General features: G+C 38.3%; 1 protein-coding gene across 1 annotated transcript; it reads left to right on the top strand.

The window, feature by feature from the left end:
* Positions 1–403: 403 nt before the first annotated feature.
* LOC5566353 (D-3-phosphoglycerate dehydrogenase) lies at positions 404–17,423 on the top strand. The gene is made up of 6 exons (XM_001650663.2): positions 404–648; positions 713–763; positions 9,133–9,287; positions 9,690–10,042; positions 16,806–17,024; positions 17,110–17,423. The coding sequence occupies exons 1-6, from the start codon at positions 565–567 to the stop codon at positions 17,244–17,246; spliced, it is 999 nt and encodes a 332-aa protein (XP_001650713.1). The 5' UTR covers positions 404–564; the 3' UTR covers positions 17,247–17,423.
* The last annotated feature ends 2,539 nt before the right edge of the window (positions 17,424–19,962 follow it).

Here is a 19,962-nt window from a genome sequence, read left to right as displayed (position 1 = left end):
TCAGTATTCCTTTACATAGGGCAACAGAACAAGTATCCTGTGTCTGGAGCTTCGGGCGCACATGCGAGTGGGAAGTGCGGTTTTGTATTTACAAGTGTGACCGGTTTATTGCATCAGAGTTGAGTGCACTGGGACGACGAAGGGACGAATCCAGCATACTAGTGAAGTTCTCTGTACACCGAAACCGCTATTTACGTAATGGTACGGGGTACGTAAATAGAATTTTGCATGAATGGAATTCATGTCCTTGAAATTCAGTTTGTATGAAATTTTTGAATTGACATCAAATAAAAATTCCATTTACGTAATATTACGTAAATTGAACTACGAAGAGTAAATCACGTAAATGGAGGTTTTGGTGTACCAATAAGCCAACGCATCTCTCGCTAGTTGATGTTCATAGATAGTGTAGGCATGCTAGTTGAAGGGGCCTCTAGAAAGTGTTTAGTCTCAAACCGTAAGCGCAACAGGACAGTTGCCCAGTGAACTTGGCGTGCATTGATCTCAATTGAAGTGACTTGGTAATATAGAACTGCTGGTAGTGAGCTCAGTGAGCTAGCAACAATGCCTGTGGAAATTAAGAGCGTGCTCGTGTGCGATGCAGTCGACAATTCGTGCGTCAAGTTGTTACAAGATCATGGAATTAAAGTTAGTTAAAGATTATTAGTGCTTTTGGTGGTGAAATAATGTTTTGGTCATGTGTTTGTTCTAGGTGGATTATAAGTTGAAGTTATCGAAGGATCAGCTTGTCACTGAAGTGAAGGTAAGTAATAATTGTAGTGAGAAATCTCAATAGCATTTATGCATATAAGTTAAGAAGAGAAGAACTTTCGATGAAGTTATCATTGCAGTGATGGATATGATAGTCTAGCTCTTTTCTATACTAATGGTGGTAAGCTCCATCGAAGTTAATACGCCAATCGCGATTGGCGTATTAACTTCGATGGAGCTTACCACCCTAAGAGTTATTTTTCCAGAATACTGACTTAATAACGTCTCACATATTTAGAGCTTGGCTGTTCAAATAAGTAACATCAAACGCCAAACATGAAATTCCTTCATTATGATTTGATTTGAACAATATAGGCAGGGGACAAGGGCGGTTCAAAATTTAAGAAAGTTTGAAAGTCCAATCTCCCATATCTTCCTTATTATCCTTACCATACAATTTTCACCTTTAAGTCACCACGTAGCAAGCTGAAAATTTCACAGATCACTATTGTTATGGTGAGGATGGTAAAGAACATATGGGAGATTGGATTTTAAAGTATTTTTAAATTTTGAATCGCTTCACTGGGGACACTTGATCCCTCTATGTCTGTATTATGTTTGTGGCGCAATAAAATTTTATTTGGAATCTTCCATTTTCTTGGAATTATGATATCTCTGGCGATAAAATGTGTTATAAAATAATTAATCTCGCTAGTTCTCAGTGCATAGTAAAAAAGAGGGATCAAATCTCCTCAAAATAAAAAAAGGTAATCAAGTACCACCTAACTTTTTCAAATATTTCTGCAGACATATCTGTGGATGAACGAAATTTTGAGTACCACGCAATATAGAACCATTTCTATGACCTTGCAAAACATGTTTGCTTAAAAGCCTGTGATGAAATCTCGTCAAATTATTTTCCCCTAGAACATAAAGAAAAAGGGATTAAGTCTCCCCAATCTCCCCTATCCGTGTTCTTTATTCATGCTGAAAAGTCGATTTTGTCCTGATTTATGATTCTGTATCACAACTTATGTGTCACATTGAGATGCTTCAAAACCATGGGTAGGCAAACGTTGGCAAATATGTTGTGCACAGTGAAGCTAAGAAAAATTTGATCCTGGACTGGAAACTGAAAGCTACTATATGTGAGGGTCTCAAACACAAAGGGGTGAAAGTGACATTTTGATCGGTTTCGAATTGGGTTGACTTGAGGCAATTCTACTGTCTCCAAGTGTTTTAACGATATTTTCAAGCGATTTTACGCTCAATAGAAAACATCATATAATTCTTAGAAGATCGTTTTGTTTTTTTTTGACTCCCATACAGTTTGTATAGAATGATAAATTGCTCAATAAACAGTAGATTTTCTCAAAACTAAGTTTTGTCCTTTTGCTTCTAGACCTTTCTAGAATAAAGCAGCTTTTCGTTTTCACTGGGCTGGTAGCGACTGAGTGCTTTAAAAATAGGAAATAGAAGACCTCTTGCCAGAAATAAGAGATTTAAAAGAGACCTAAAAAGAACCAAAAAGAAGCTGAAAACAGACCAAACAGGAACAAAGAAAACAAAACGAAAGCTTATTGCAGCAAGAAGATAATAGTTGGATTCTTCATAGCACCAGAATAGGCATTTCTCTAAGATCTAAGACTTTCTTGGAATTCCTCATGACATTTCGACAAGTATTACTGTATATGTTTTTTTACATGATTTTCTCTAGGAATTTCATCAGAAGTTTATTTAGGTATTTGCCCTAATGTTCAGATATTATTTCGGAAATTTGTAAGGGAGTGAATAGTTGTTATTTCCCAAGAATTCCGTTTAGGACACCTTTAGAATTCAACCTTGATTTCCCAAAGTGAACCTAAGCAATGGATTTTTTTCAAGAAAGTCATAAACACCTACATTATTTTATCCAGTGATTCATTTATCGATTTCCCTCGGACAACCTTCAAGATTACGGGCCTTCATTAGCGGAGTAAATAGAGTCCGCGGCTACAAAGTAAAGCCATGCTGAAAGTGTCTGGGTTCGATTCCCGGTTGGTCCAGAATCTTTTCGTAATGGGAATTTCCTTGACTTCCCTGGGCATATAGTATAATCGTACCTGCCACACGACATAAGAATGCGAAAATGGCAACTTAGGCAAAGAAAGCTCTCAGTTAATTAACTGTGAATCATTGAACACTACACTGAAAGCAGGCTCTGTCCCAGTGAGAACGTTAATGCCAAGAAAAAGAACAACCTTCAAGAGTCGCGGTCAAAACGTTTTCTTAAATTCAATAACTTTACCACACCTTTTTAGCGATTTCCTTCAACATTATCTTTGAGGATTTCTATAAGATTTCAACTAGAGATTTCTCTAAAGATACCTTTAGCAATTTCTACAGAGATTTCTTCTATAATACCTTGAGATTTTATCAAGCAAGTTTAAGAGGATTTTTTCATGAATTCTTCCAAGAATTTCTCTAGGAAATTTCTGCTTATTAACAAATCCGTGAGGTATTTCTGAAGAAAATCCTAGAATAACCTCTGATAAAATTTGGGTAAGTTTTAAAGTCACTAATACTGAGCAAGGATCTCTGAAATAATTCCTGGACCCTTGAGGATGCTTCAAAATATTTCCAAGATAATTTGCAAAGATAATCAAAAAACAAAAACAAACGAATTTCGCAGGATTTCTAAAGAACTTTTGATTGCGCAACTTTGCCGAAGAAACTACTGTCCAATCTCTTACAGTTAAAGAGTTACCAGAGATTTTTTTTTCGAAAAAATAAATGTTTTTAAATGCCGATATCACTGTAAGGCGCAAACGAATTCTCAATCTTTTGTCGCCATTAGAAAGATTATATTTTTCTCTGTGAGAACGATTTTTGTTGGAAAAATTAACAAAATTTTGAAAGTAATATGTTTTTGAACGAAAATCGTTCATAACTTGAAAAATAATCGAGATAGCTCTTTTTCTGAAAGTGTTTGATACAAAGTATTCATAAAAATCAACGCTATAAGATATATGCACCATAAACCGAAATTTATATGGTTAAGAAAGCGAAAAAAGAGACATTCGCTAGAACAACCGAAATAACTGTATGTAAAGCCATTTGAAATTGATTACACATGTATTGATATAAGATCGGTCATAGTAAGCGGACCACCTTCTGGTTCGTTACCTTAGGTGTCGGCCAGGGTAGACGCGTCACGCGAAGCGACGCGAAAATCCTTTGGAGTTTGACATTTCATTCCCAGGCAATTTTCGTGTCGCTTCGCGTGACGCGTCTACTCTGGCCGACACCTTAGACAGACATTTGGGGCTTATATCTGGCTCTTGTACAAGATTCATGCATTCTTCAACAGGCGAATGCTGCCCTGACTAATTCATTGTGGCAGATTTAATGGATTGAATTGAATTGAATGGGATAAGCATGGGATTCTGAATGGGATTCTATATTTCTATGAAAAGATATCACGGGAAGTAATGTTTCGTTAATTTGAAGGAATTCGTAAAAGTATACGATTTGTTATCGTTTAGGGTTGATAATATAAGAAACGGGACCGGTATTGTATGCATGACCTTCTGCTTAGCAAGCCAAAGCGGTGGCAATTTATAACCGACCACGTTATACGGTTAGCTGTACAAACTTTATTTTGCGTGAAATAACAAGACTTCGTTCATGCATTAATGTCCCATAGATCACTGTTAAAACTGCTTCAGCAAATTATTTTCTAATTTTCGCTTACTGTGATCGATCTTATATCAATACCTGTATATTCAATTTAAAATGACTTTACATACAGTTATTTCGGTTGTTCCAGGAAATATCTCTTTTTTCGCTTTCTTAACCATATAGATTTCGGTTTAGGGTGCATACAAAGACAAATTAAAGACCTCAATGTCCCTTGCAGTTGCCCAAAATTTTATGGCTCATAAGGTAATCTAGAATGCCGTGAAAAGTGTACTGCGATCTGTCAAACTTGGGTACCTTTTGCACTACCGAGGGACCAAATGCAGTACTAGAAGTGGTACCAAATCTGAGCCCGAGTGGGACGGACCTGGTGCATATATCTTATAGCGTTGATTTTTATGAATACTTTGTATCAAACACTTTCAGAATAAGAGCTATCCCGATTATTTTTCACGTTATGAACGATTTTCGTTCAAAAACATATTACTTTCAAAATTTTGTTAATTTTTCCAACAAAAATTGTTCTCACAGAGAAAAATATAATCTTTCTAATGGCGGCAAAAGGTTGAGAATCTGTTTTCGCCTTCAGAGAGGCATTTGAAAACAAACATTTTTTCAAAGAAAATCTCTGATAACTCTGTAACCATAAGAGATAGGACAGTAGTTTCTTCGGCAAAATTGTGCAATCAAAAGTCCTAAAAGTGCTCGGAACAAAGTTTTTGCGAGAAATTATCTTATAAAAAGTTATCAAGAGAAAAAATAATTTTTCAGTACCACCGTAACTTATTTGTTTAAAAAAATCATAACTGGCGAACCATAAGAAACAGACAGAAATTTCATTTCGATGCAATTATCAACATTATCCATTTCACCCTTGGAAGAAAGTTCGCATTCCGGAGAAACGTCCTTTCTTTCATTCATGCCACGTTTAGTGACAGTTTTAAATTTCACTTTTTTGGAAGGAAGTTGTGAATTCAGCCTTCCTTTTGTTTGTAGTTGCAACCATGTTTAGTGAATAAACGAGAGAAGACGAGACCTCCTAAGAGGTTTTTTCCCAAGGCGGTGTCCAAGAAGGATTACCACCGCTAGCTTTCGCCAACGGGTTCAACGAAAAATCGAAGGCACGGGTTCAAACAAGGATCGTATCCGGTTGCTTAAGCCGCTCTAGGTCATAACGGGGCGGCCATCGGTACCGTACGTTGTTAACGAATGAGAGTTTTAGGCGCGGTTTAACTATCACCAGATAGTGGTCAGAGTCGATGTTAGCGCCACAATAGGTCCTGAGGTCGATAATGTCGGAGAAGTGCCGTCCGTTAGTCAGAACGTGGTCGATTTTCGATTCTGTCTGTGATGATCTCCAGGTGTATCTGTATGGAAGGCTGTGCTGGAAGTAGGTGCTACGAATGGCCATATTCTTGGAGGCGGCAAATCAATTAGTCGTAAGCCGTTTTCGTTCGTCAGCCGGTGGGCGCTGAACTTTCCAATAGTCGTTTTGAACTCCTCCTCCTGGCCAACCTGAGAGTTTAAATCTCCTATGATGATTTTAATGTCGTGGCTTGGGCAGCTGTCATATTCGCGTTAGAGCTGCGAGCGCCCTAAATGTTCAGAGGGCCATAGAGCTTATTCATAAATGTCATAACGCTGAAGGGGGTGAGTGGGTGTCCTAACGGTGTTACGGCTCATACAAAAATTGAAGAATATTCTTACAAAAAGCGATACAAGGGGGTGGGTGGGTGTCCAAAATGGCCATTTTCAGCGTTATGAAATATGTGAATGAGCCCATAGTGAACAGTTTAGCTTAGAGTCCTTCTCTGGCACTCGAACGATGATCAGCCGCCCCTGACATGGGGAACAGACGCTGTTGTGAGCCGCACCTAACATGGAGTACAGCCACTCCAGGTTTGCTGAAGTAAAAGCTAAAGCAAACCTCCCCTTCCCTGTCAACATACGACCAAAGTTCCCATCGGGGTAGGTTATGTTGAAATAAAACTACACAAACAACAAGGCTATTCCTTCCACACCGCAGGCTACTGACTGATATTGCTACCACATCAGCACCTCTCTTTTATTCACTGTCTAGGTATATATTACAATTCTTTCCTCTATCTTACAATATGTTTACCTCCAGACACCTCCGCTACAGGGTGTGTACATCGCTCTCCAACACTCCTCCTCATCACACAACCTTCAAACCGCCATCTGCCACCCGAGCTCTCTTGTCCACTAAGCTCCTCCTGGCACCGAGCTCCAGCTACCGAACTCCTCCTAGTCGAGCTTCTCCTGGCCAGCTGCACCATCGTCCTCCAGGGCAACCGCGCCGTCCTCCGAGCTCCTCCTGACTTCCGAGTTCCTCTAGCTCTTCCAAGCTCGTCGTTCGATCAGCCAGCATCCGTACCTTCAGCCTCGTTCTGGGCATCTTAGCCTCCAACTCTTGGGCACCTCGTCCAAGCCACCTCCCGTCCAGACTCCACCTCCCGTCCAGGCTCTACCTCCTTACCGAGATTCTGCCTCCTCGTCCAGGTCCTGTCTCATCGTCCAGGTGCTTCCTCGTGATCCCTCATTGAAGCCGTCTCAGCGTCCTCCAGGCGTTCCTGGGCCCATAACCTGTTGGCGATCGGTGGAAACATGTACACAGTGGAATGTCCAACGACCGAGATAAACCGTCAGGGACTTGCGCTAACGGACTTTATTGGGAAACAGTTGGATGTGGAATGATACAGACTGAAATACACTTACACTACTGTACTTGTTTCTACTCTCTTGTTTCGTTCGTGGCAAACAGCAACGTCAGCCCAAAACGTTCAGTGGCGGCGGGTGAAAATATCGCCCCCACCAACAGGTTAACCGATCTTCCCCAAAGTTACTCGTACCCCGGCACGATGAGGTAGGGATAGGAGTTGCTGGGCAAGATGCTAAGGACCGCACAAAGGGGTCTATTTCATTCCTGCAGGTACGTGAGGTACCAATGGTACGCAATGCTCAGCCATTTACCGTGTATAAAAATAATAACTATTTCAAAATATTGAACTCAACAATACTTATCCGAGGCTTAAATTTTGTTCAGCTCATCTGTTTGAAATATTATTATGGTGCCGGTACCAATGGTTGTAATGTACGAGTAGATTCGACTATGGAATAAAACGTACATTTTTCGATAAAAACGACATGAGCTATTTTAGGTGGATTCCTCTAGTTTAATCAATTTGCCAAATTTCAACTTTTTATTTCATCAAAAAATCAAAAAGTCATGCCTATTCCAGTAGTGGATCAACTGACGGAAGCAGGTTTTTAATTAGATATATAAAAATTAACAAATGTCCCAGAGATGATCTTTATGCTTCATTCGAAAGATTTTAGTTACTGCTCCGAGGGAAACATATTATATCTATATATGTAAAACTCAACTACAGTCAAATCTCCACAACTCGATATACTCTATACCTCGATGGATTTCTCAGTCCCTCCAAATTTCTATACAACGTGCTCACCATAAGTCGATATTTCTATAAGGGCTGGTTCATATATTTCATATCGCATAAATTGGCCATTTTGGACACCCACCCACTCCCTCGTGACGCTTTTTGTATTGATACTCTACAATTTTTGTGTGGACAGTAACAACGATAGGACACCCATCCGCCCCATCAAGCGTTATGAAATTTGTGGCCCTAACTGGATATCTCCACTAGTCAATGTCACGTGAGAGGTAAATTTCTCTCCATAATTCGATATTTATTTTAAAATCCTTCTTATTTAGGGAAACTTGGTCTAATTCTTTTTGGAAGGTGACTAAAAGCTTGCAAGTCGTAATAAAAGTTAAAAAAAAACATGAAAATAAAACAAAAATATCAGTAAAAATAACTTGATTTTCCACGCATTGCAATTTTGTGATTTTTTGTGTCGGCATATTCTAGAACTTGATTATTCTATAAGTCGATGGACCCTTGAATATCGAGTTATAAAGAGTTGACTGTATTTTGTTTAAAATCCCTTGTATCATTCCCGAACGTCTACTACTGGAACACTAGCGCAACTACTAGAACACGTGTACCAATAGTGGCACAAGCGATTTTATGCTCAAAACATAATTTTATCACTCTTTTTATATTTTTCACATATAGTAGAGAAAGAAATCTTTCTGTTGGCACCAAAAGATCTTTATTAAGGCTTTTCGTTATTATGTTATGATTTTTATAGCTAAGGTAGTCTACTAATGGCTCCGGCACCTCATTATGAGACCCATGTATAACATTGAGATTGTGACTGTCATGCGGTTATAATTCGCAAATGATGCCATTGATGGCTTTCTACGGTATCAACTCGAAAATGTCAAAAATGTCGAATTTTACAAATATGCAGTTATGGGCAGTAAAACTCTCATAAAACCGAGTTTATGGCTACATATGAATATTATACATCTCTGAAAACAAAATCCCTTAAAAAAACATTTAAAGCCGAGTTATTTTGAATTTGAAAATAAATATAATTTTTATGGAAATATAAATCTAAACGTATTTGAATCTAACTGCTTTATCAAATTTCATTCATTTCAATGCTACTTCTTGGAAGAAAATCGTCTCTAGAAGATCCTCGCATCATATCTCTCCAGATACGGATTAACGGCTTATGGTGCGGGGTGGTGAAAGTTAATGACTTCCCTCCATCATCCTACAGCACCATCAATTCCAATAGTTCAGTTCAGACCGGGTGCATTTGTATTGATTGCTATTTGTTTTACCGCAGGGCTATGACGCCGTCATCGTACGTTCCGATACAAAAATTACGGCGGAAATACTGGACGCCGGTTCCGGAAAGCTGAAAGCCGTTGGACGGGCCGGAGCAGGAGTGGACAATATTGACATTGTCGCCGCCACCAGAAATAACGTTATCGTCCTGAAGTGAGTATGAATAAATAGGTGGTTTAAGCTATTGGGTGGCAATAGCAATGCTACTGAACAATGGTCCAGCAAATTGATTAACGTGGAAAGATGCTTTTAGAGCTTTAGAATAGAACTTTAAACTTTTGACTTTAGACGTTCTACATTTAGAATTCAATTTCGACAAAATAAAATTTCAATGCTCTCATTTGATTTCAACACAAATTTTATGTAGTTGTATCAATAAAATGACCCGTTGCACAATATTGTGTTTAATATTTGGACCGCGATTCAGACCTCCTCTAAATGCATCTATCCGCGTAAATCTGTTTTCTGAGCCGTTGTGCACCGCTTTCACATATGAAAGAATAGTAAGCAAATCATATGAATGACATTCACTTTCTCCCTATATGATGACGACAGCGCTCCCGGAGGAAATTCTATCTCGGCATGCGAGCTGACGTGTTTCCTAATTGGAGCCCTGGCACGACCGTTTTGCCCAGCGGCTAGCAGCATGAAGGAGGGTCGTTGGGACCGCAAGTTGTACTCGGGAAGTGAGCTCTACGGCAAGACGCTGGCAATTCTTGGCTTAGGCCGGATTGGTCGTGAGGTGGGCATTCGAATGAACGCGTTTGGTATGCGAGTAATCGGGTTTGATCCGATTACCACAGCTGAGGAAGCTCGGGCGGCTGGCGTCGAGAAGATGGAGCTGGATCAGATCTGGCCCTTGGCGGATTACATTACCGTTCATACACCGTTGATTCCGGCGACGAGAAGTGCGTATCTATTCTAGGTGACAATCTTGATATAGCTTTTGCACCGCCCAAACAAACACGGCGATATTTTTAGATCGGTAGCCTATTTAATTCACCAATATAAGAATTCAAAACACCCCCAAAACTAAAAACTGCCTCATGATAAAAGTATTCACCATTACAATGTATGACATGTTCTATAAAGAAATTAGATGTCTTCATAAATTTGTTCAGTTGTACAGTGGATCCACAATTAAGAATCGTCCACAATTTATGAAACAGCTGACTTTAAATGACAAAATAACAACAAAAATCAACACAAAACATCACGTAAACAATTTTACTCAAAATAAATTATAAGTGAAAATGTTTCCGTGATGTTTTGTGCTATTTTTTATTGTTATTTTGTCCTTTGAAGGCAGCTGATCCATAAATTGTGGGTGATTCTTAATTGTGGATTCACTGTATCAGTAAATCAAATACTTTTCTGCCCTCAAGTGAATACCATTCTCCTCCATTAATTTGAACGGTATCTTAGGCAGCGTCCATTTATTACGTAACGCTTTTTGTATGAAAAATTTCTATTTTTTGTATGAGCCGTAACGCTTGAGCCTACTCCCCTCTCCCCCTAGAGCGTTACGTAATTTATGGATGCCGCCTTATGTAAACCATCGGGGTACGCATCCTTACGCACAACGAAAAAACGTGTATCTGGTCACCTCATTGATTCTGCGTCCAATGTTACAACTGTTCACAACGTTCTATTTCACTTCATTGCGTACCATGAGTTAAATGACGTATGAACTACATACAAAGGTATCGACAGTGATAATTAGGGTAGATGTACCAATAAGCACGATTGAACTTCATTTAACCGTCTAAATTCAAGAAGTACAATTAATGTACTTGTTAATGTTGTAACAGGAAGTAACGACCATTGACTGAATGAGAAAAATGATTTCATCGCAGTAATCCACGGCACGTCAGGGAAAAATAATACCTCCACTATTGGTACACCGTTCCTTTAGTTGTGGTATATTTTTAATTTGTGTTCCTATAGTTGCGGTATCCATTGTTTTCTTATGAGATCCTCCATTATAGGAACACTTTACCGCAACTATTGGTACAAGTGAGGAAAGTTTTAGCAGTTTTGGTGGTATTTAATCAATTTAGAAGCAATTTGAACAATGTTTTCAACTATTTCGTGTGTTAACAAGCCAATACGTCGATTGGCAATGCTAAAGTAATAAAATCAGTGAAAACGGCACTACCGCAACTATAGGAACACCCAGAACTAAGGGAACACTTACCCTATATTTAAATTGTTTACCGGCATATCGGTCTGTTTTGCTCAAAGTATAATAGTATAATAGTATAATAGTAGCAAAGAGAAGAAAGCAATGAAAACTAGATGGATTGGTACCGTAAGTGAACAACGAGAGAAATTTGATTAGATGTTGAAGAGGGCATACCATATGTAACAGTATTACTGGAATCGTCCTTCATTCTGGTTAATGTCCCCTATGGAAACGGTTTGGCGTGTTGTTCGAATAATACTACCAAGACAGCCAAAAGGAAGGAGGTTTCAAGTGCCCTAATACTGTTTGGCGATCAAGGAGGTTCTATCGATCGGTGGCTTATATTGCAGGAATTATTACACAGTCATGGATGGTTTGTTCTTAGCATGCGTATTTCTCGCCGGTGATGATCATTCTTATATGAACTACGTTTTTCTTATTTTGTTATTATACGTACAAAAGTATCGACCGTGATAATTATATTTTCATTATATTATATTCTTAACCTATACATATAACGCATTAATCGTGGCAATAGAAGATTGTAACGATTTTTGCTTGAAATTATTAATTATTTTATTTGACATTTGTTCCAATTTTTCAACATTGGATATTCTATGTAACTCATTGGTACTTTACCAGGTAGGAAGCCTCAGAATCATTTTCAATTTTTTTTTTGAATTCTCTGCAGAGCTTTCTTCCTGGTATTACAGTGAAACCTCCATGAGTCGATATTGAAGGGACCATCGACTCATGGAAATATCGAGCAATGGAACAGCAATCCTTTGGAAAGCTGCTTCTAGGGACCATCGTAGTAACCATGAAATTTTGTTTTTAGTATGGTTCCATGAGTCGATATCGAGTCATGGAACATCGACTCATGGAGGTATCACTGTACAACAGCTAGTCCATATTGGTACAGCATACATCACGGCTGGCCTGAAAATGTGTTTGAATATCAAAAGCTTGTTCTTAAGACAAAGTTTTGATTTTATATTAATAAGGGGATAGAGACATTTTACATATTTATTACATTTGGCTTGAATGCCCTCAATGTGATTTTTGAAAGTTAAATTCTTATCTAGCATGAGCCCTAGATACTTAACTTCATCTGACCAATTTATGGGAACCCCTCTCATCGTGACAACATGTCTACTTGAAGGTTTCAAATAAAGAGCTTTTGGTTTATGTGGGAATATTATTAGTTGAGTTTTGGAAGCATTAGGAGACATCTTCCATTTCTGCAAGTATGAAGAAAAAATATCCAAACTTTTTTGCAATCGACTACAGATGACACGCAGGCTTTTGGCGGAGAGGCCTGTGTCATCCGCAAACAAGGATTTTTGACATCCCTGAGGTAACTCAGGTAAGTCAGATGTGAAAATATTGTATAATATTGGTCACAAAATGCTGCCTTGGGGAACACCATCTCTTATAGGAAGTCTTTCAGACCTGGAGTTCTGATAATTAACCTGAAGTGTACGATTTGAAAGATAACTTTGAATTATTCTAACAATGTATGTTGGAAAATTAAATTTTTTTTTTAATTTTACAATCAAACCTTCATGCCAAACACTGTCGAATGCTTTTTCTATTTCTAGAAGAGCAAGACCAGTAGAGTAGCCTTCAGATTTGTTGGAACGGATCAAATTTGTTACACGTAAAAGTTGATGAGTGGTCGAATGTCCATGGTGGAATCCTAACTGTTCATTGGCAAAAATTGAATTTTCGTTGATGTGGACCATCATTCTGTTCAAAATAACCTTTTCAACAAGTTTACTGATGGAGGAAAACAAACTGATTGGACGATAGCTAGAAGCTTCTGTAGGATTTTTGTCTGGTTTTAAAATTGGAACAACCTTAGCATTTTTCCATTTGTCAGGAAAATATGCTACAGTCATCTCTCCCTTACTCGATATTGAAGGGACCATCGAGTTAGGGAGGTATCGAGTTACAGAACACAAAAGCAGTGCAACTGCGATCCAAGGGACCATCGAGTTAGCCATGAAAACCAATTTTTAATATGGTTCTCTAACTCGATATCGAAATACGGAATATCGAGTAAGGGAGAGTTAACTGTAATTGAAAACATTTGTTAAATATATCAACTAAAAATGATAAGCTACTTTCTGGAAGTTTCTTGATGAGGATGCAGAAAATTCCATCATTGCCAGGAGCTTTCATATTTTTGAATTTTTCAATAATAGTTCTCACTTCTTCCAAGTCAGTCTCCCTGGCATTTTCGAAAACGTTCTCTTGATTGAGAATATTTTCGAAGTCCTGAGTAACTTGATTTTCAATTGGACTAGTAAGTCCTAAATTAAAATTGTGCGCACTTTAAAATTGCATAGCAAGTTTTTGAGCTTTTTTGCAATTAGTTAGTAATAATTTGTTTTCCTCTTTCAATGCCAGTATTGGCTTCTGAGGTTTTTTCAAGATTTTAGATAATTTCCAAAAGGGCTTAGAGCCAGGGATCAATTGAGAAATCTTATTTTCAAATTTTTGGTTTCTTAATTGTGCAAAACGTTTCTTGATTTCTTTCTGCAAATCCTGCCATATAATTTTCATAGCAGGATCGTGAGTGCGTTGAAATTGCCTTCTCCTCACGTTTTTAAGACGGATCAAGAGTTTTAGATCATCGTCTATAATCACGGATTCAAATTTTACTTCACATTTTGTAATTGCAATGCTCCTGGCTTCAACAATGGAATTTGTTAAAGTTTCAAGAGCATTGTCAATATCAAGTTTTGCTTGTAAAGGAATATTAACATCAAGATTAGAGTCAATACATATTTCATATATATTCCAGTCGGCTCGGAAAATAATTGAAAGTGGAGATGATAGGATTGAGAATCGCTTCATGGGATATTTGAAATGTAACAGGGACATGATCAGAATCAAAATCAGCATGAGTAATCAGTTGGCTACAAAGATGACTAGAGTCGGTTAAGACCAAATCAATCGTAGATGGATTTCTAGAAGAGGAAAAACATGTAGGGCTATCAGGGTATTGAACTGAGAAATATCCTGAAAAGCACTCATCAAATAAAATTCTGTCGTTGGAATTACTTTGAGAATTATTCCATGACCGATGTTTGGCATTAAAGTCACCAATGACAAAATTTTTTGACTTATTGCGAGTCACTTTTCGCAAGTCAGTTTGGAGCAAATTAACTTGCTGTCGAGAGCATTGAAAAGGCAAATAGGCAGCTATGAAAGTATATTTACCAAGTTGTGTTTCAACTGAAACCCCTAAAGTTTCAAAAACTTTAGTTTCAAATGACGAAAACAGTTGATGTTTTATACGCCTATGAATGATGATTGCAACTCCCCCACATGCTCCATCAAGTCGATCATTACGATAAACAAAAAAGTTAGTTAGAGTTCTAATTACCTGCTACGATATCGGCAAAGGATTTTCCGTGGGTAGATACATTCGAAATTGAAAGATTCCAACGGATACCCGACGGATTAAAATTAGTTTGTGAATGAACATGATTACGATCTTCCTGATGGGTATGATTCCTAATCAAGCGATCGTTAACTAAAAAATGTGCATTGTTCGATGCTCTACCAGGGAAACGACCGTTATCGTAACGGATATTATCTTTCATCTGCCTGGCACGAGCCTCAATGACTCTCTTGAGTGAAGGGCAATTCCAAAAATTTGACTTATGATTGGCCCCACAATTAGAGCATATAAACTTGGTTGTATCTGCCTTCACTGGACAGACGTCCTTGGCGTGAGAAGAACCTCCGCAAATCATGCATTTAGCATCCATGTGACAATTTTTGTACCATGACCCCACTTTTGGCACCGACGGCACTGAGTGGGGTTCTGAAAATTTACTCCAGGTTTCTGGAAATGTTCCCATGTCACATCGAGCATAAGTTTTGCTTTTTCTAAAACTTTAATATTATTTAGTTTTTTTTTGTTAAAGTGAACTAAATAATATTCTTGAGAAAGCCCTTTCCGAACAATGCCAGATTGGGTTCTCTTTTTCATAATGATTACTTGGACTGGGGAAAATCCAATTAAACCATTTATTCCATTTTTGATCTCTTCAGGTGACTTATTTCAAGACGACTTTGAACAAACGTTCAGTTTTCGGCAAAACGCGACAGTCGCCTTTCTTTGCGATTTGGAAGGAAACCTTGATTCCCCTAATGGAGTTCAAGATCTCTTGCCTAAATCCATCAAATTCGGAACAGCTGACCACGATAGGCGGCACTCTTTGCTGCCTCACTTGAATCAAAGAGCCTGGGCTAGAAGCTGCTTCGATTTGGTGTTCGGAAAATTTGTCTAGGGCATCGAACTGATTGCTCATTTTGATACAATCATTCATTTCACCCTTGGAAGAAAGTTCTTCCATTCTTGCCACGTGTAGTGACAGTTTTAAAACCCACTTTTTTGGAAGGAAGTAGTGAATTCAGAGATTCATCCTTCCTTTTGTTTGTTGATGATACCATGTTTAATTAAAAAAACGAAAGAAGACGTGACCTTCGAGAGGTTTTTTTCCCAAGACGGTGTCCAAGAAGGATTACCACCGCTAGCTTTCGCCAACGGGTCCAACGAAAAATCGAAGGCACGGGTCCAAACAAGGATCGTAAAGGGATCAATAGTAGAAAATAGTACTGAAAAGTACTGTTTTAGTAGCACTGAAAAGTACTGTTTTTAATTTTAGCACTGAAAAGTACTGTTTATGTAGCACTGAATAGAACTGAATGCTTTAGGTAGTTTTTAAGAAAACTTCCAAGAGCAGAGAGAATTCGTGTACGCACAGCACGAAGGTACGATCCGCACTGATTATATTATATTAATTAATTATATTTCCTTTTGGCTGCCTTGGTAGTGTTATTCGAACAACATGCCAAGCCGTTTCCATAGGGGACGTTAACCAGAAGGAAGGACATTTCGTTTAATACTGTTTCATATGGTATGCCCTCTTCAACATCTAATCCAATTTCAATCGCTGTTCACTTACGGTACCTATCCATCTAGTTTTCATTGCTCTCTTCTCCTTGCTCCTTGTTACTTTGAACAAAACAGATTGATATGCCGGTAAACAAATAAAAAAAATCACAATCAATACCTTTGTATGTTTTTTTTACTTTATTAATGTGATTTTTAACAAAGATTGGCTAGTTTTTCACTCATACCTTTGTATGCAAAATTAAAAATTATAATCATTATGGAATACTGTTTCATAAAATCTTGGTACATTTTGTGTTTTCTATGCAGTACCTATGCGTTTATATTTACGGTGAATGTTTCAATAATTTAGTGGTACAAATTCTCACTTTTAATTAGAAAATTTGTGGTTTTACCGCTGCCACTGATATTATTTTTGGACCATTCTCTTTTATTTAGGGAACATTATATAACTTTCAATGGTAAATAGTTTCACCCATCATGGAGCATTTTTTAATTTTCTTTGGAGCATTTTCATTTTCCTAGCGTCGTAAAAACCTTTTGCCTTTTTCAGATCTGATTTCGGCTACCACGTTGGCCAAATGTAAGAAAGGGGTACGCGTTGTAAACGTGGCACGTGGCGGCATTATTGACGAGGCTGCTCTTTTCGACGCCCTGGAAACTGGTCAATGCGGTGGAGCAGCTCTCGATGTATATCCGGAGGAGCCACCGAAATCGGAAGCTAGCAAAAAACTCATCAATCATCCGAAGGTTGTTGCAACGCCCCATCTAGGTATGGTAGAATTTCGTCTCTTTTGGCAGTGGTGGATTTTTAGTCTACTTTGCATATACTTTTTATATTTATCTCCAATCAACAGGAGCCAGTACGTCAGAGGCTCAGGTGCGAGTTGCCGTTGAAGTGGCTGAGCAGTTCATCGCTCTGACAGGGAAATCGCCTGTTTACACCCAGTATGCCGGTGTCGTTAATCGAGAGGTTTTGAAGAATGTGTTTTGAATCGGATTAGAAGTGCCTATTTTTAGCATAGATAATGGATTCATTTAATAAGAAGTGTTTTTCTGTATTTAGTGTACTCAAAAGCGGATTAATCCTATTAGGGTAGTATTGAACACCATGGAGATTAATTGCTAATAAACAGGAATTGCTCTCTCGAGGCAATTTACAACAATTTGATTTGATTATTTGTTTTTTTATCCCATTCCCTTGAAAATCTTTGGGCTTACCTCCTTAAAACATACAAAGGTATTTTGTCTATACATCTGTGACTAAACGTCTAATTGAAACTCACTATGGCTCATCCGAAAGGCATCGTATGTATTGAAAGAAAAACATTTTTCGAATTTTGTTTACTAAATTTTTACTTAAATTTCATACATTTTTAAAAAAATGTACATACTAAAAACATGGCTAACTTTACATGGCTAAAATACTCCTGAGCATTAACGTTCCTGAGAGTTCCATTTGGTCGGCGTTAAGTCAGAGTGAACCAAGTACAAAACTTGGGAAAATTGGATTATTCTGCCATTAGATGCAAAATAACGTTATCTCCATTTCACTTTGATCCGATTCGATGAATGTTGAAAACTGGGAGAGATATGTAACAAATTTACTCTGGATGATCAATAAAAATCAATAAAAGTATGCAGTCAGAGTGGACCAATTGCTTTATACCATAACAACGAAAACGATCGATGCGCTGAGAAAGTCTAGAAAATGCAAGACATTTCAAGTTATTTTCCAGATCTTTCGACATGGAATGATTCTTCTTCCCATCCATCAATAGAAACTCATAAACATGTCATAATTCGATGGATCTTATTTTGATATCTGGTCATTTACCGTATTTGAGTAGGTGGTCAGAAATTGCAACAATTTCTGTGCAGACAGAGTGGACCAAGTGTCAAAAAACAAAAAAACTGATTGATTATTGCATTTTTTGAGTCGATTTCAGAGTTCGATAGAGGTTTATGGTAGTTCTATGGTGTATGTATGGACTGGGACTGTTCACTGATGGGAGATGACATCACTAATTTCCATGTTTTGCCCTACGAAAAAATGAAACCCATTCATGCTTCATGTTCTGTACACGTTGAAGTAGCAGCTGTGCGCTACACCTTAAGGCACATTAGATCTCCTTATTCATACCTGAGCACATCTTCATTTTTACCGACAGTCTAAGTTCTTATACATGAAGCTTGTAATTTTCTCAGCGTACTTCTTGAGTGGAATTAGCCAACCTTGCTTTCAGTGATGGCATTTCACCAGTGTGTAGCACTAGCGTGTAAGTGCATCAGTCACACTGAGGAGCATCCAGTCGCTCCACTTGAGGGAAAATACATACACTCAATGTGGTGAACCAAGCATGCAAGAGCGCGCGAGTTTGAGTGTGGCGAGAGCAAAGAGAAATCAAAAACTCACCACACTGTTGAAATGAATTTTGCGCGCGCTCAAGATCTCTCACTCTAGTGAACTCACCAGCGTCATCCACATCAGTGCGGCACTGCAGTGCATGTGCGCTCTTTAGCTTTATTTCATGTTCGGTGATACAATCCCTCCCCCCTTAGCTTCGTTATGCTGTGGTATGCGCGAAATAAATATTTCGCGATAATGAAGTACGGACAATGAGAATATATACCAAGGTGTGGAAGAAGAAGCAATGGCTATGTATTGGTAAAGAGAAAAAAATGTAAACAAAAATAACTACGTCACTAATTTACACGGCTTCTTATGGGAGCTCACTCGCATGTAGTTGTGAGACATTTTGCACCATACACGGATGTCACGCACACTAAATTTATATTCTCATTGAAGTACGGAGTCTGGCTAGGTTCTATTAACAAATTTCAAAAAGTTGCAGGGAGTGGATGGGTGTCCTTGAAATATTACAGCTCATATTGAAAATAAGAATATTCATACAAAAAGCGGTACGAAGGGGTGGGTGGTTGCCAAAAATGGACTTTTTTGGCGTAATGATGTACATCGGGATAGTTCAATAATTACATAAGGTTTATGGGGGTAGGGGGGGCCTGAGATTTCTTACGCGCCATAGTTTTTTTTATTTTCATATAAATTTAATTTGGCTCAATTTCCAATGATAAAATGATGTGTGATAAATGAGTGATCCGCATTTACCTTTTAAATTCCTTGCGGTGAATGATAAAATACCGCAATGTTATCTTCCATAAGAATAAACTTAAAAGGGAGCTAAACCGCGGTAGTTTCTTTCTTCAGCGAAAGACCTCGTGTCCTTTTGAGCATACGCTAATATCTAACCTTCCGTTGCGCGCGCCTCCTAGCGGTCGTACACCGCTCGAGCGAGGGGGTGTTTCAGATAAAATACGCATGTAATACAAGAGTGGAAACGAATCATTTCCGTATCGATACGTAGGGATACGTATGTCTATATGGATGCACCCTTTATCATCAATTCATCATAACAGCCATCCAACCAACCCTGCGACCTTTTAAATCAATCACCTCATTAACACTCCAGTGCAAATTGTAGAGCGCACACTGCAGTGCTTACTTTGGTGCTCGCTGTGGTGAACAAAATGCGATCACCGAAGAGAATTTTTGGTGCTCTTTAATTACACCCTAGTTCATGCTAGTGTTGAGTGACCTACAAGTGTTCTCTCTTCTCACTTAGTCAGTGCGCTCTACATCAGCGGTGGTGAATATTATCATATTAGTGCGCTCTCACTCCGAAAGCAAG

This window comes from Aedes aegypti, chromosome 2 (genome assembly GCF_002204515.2).
Source record: "Aedes aegypti strain LVP_AGWG chromosome 2, AaegL5.0 Primary Assembly, whole genome shotgun sequence".
NCBI classification, from domain to species: Eukaryota; Metazoa; Arthropoda; class Insecta; order Diptera; family Culicidae; genus Aedes; species Aedes aegypti.
This window is presented reverse-complemented; position numbering and strand designations above follow the sequence as displayed.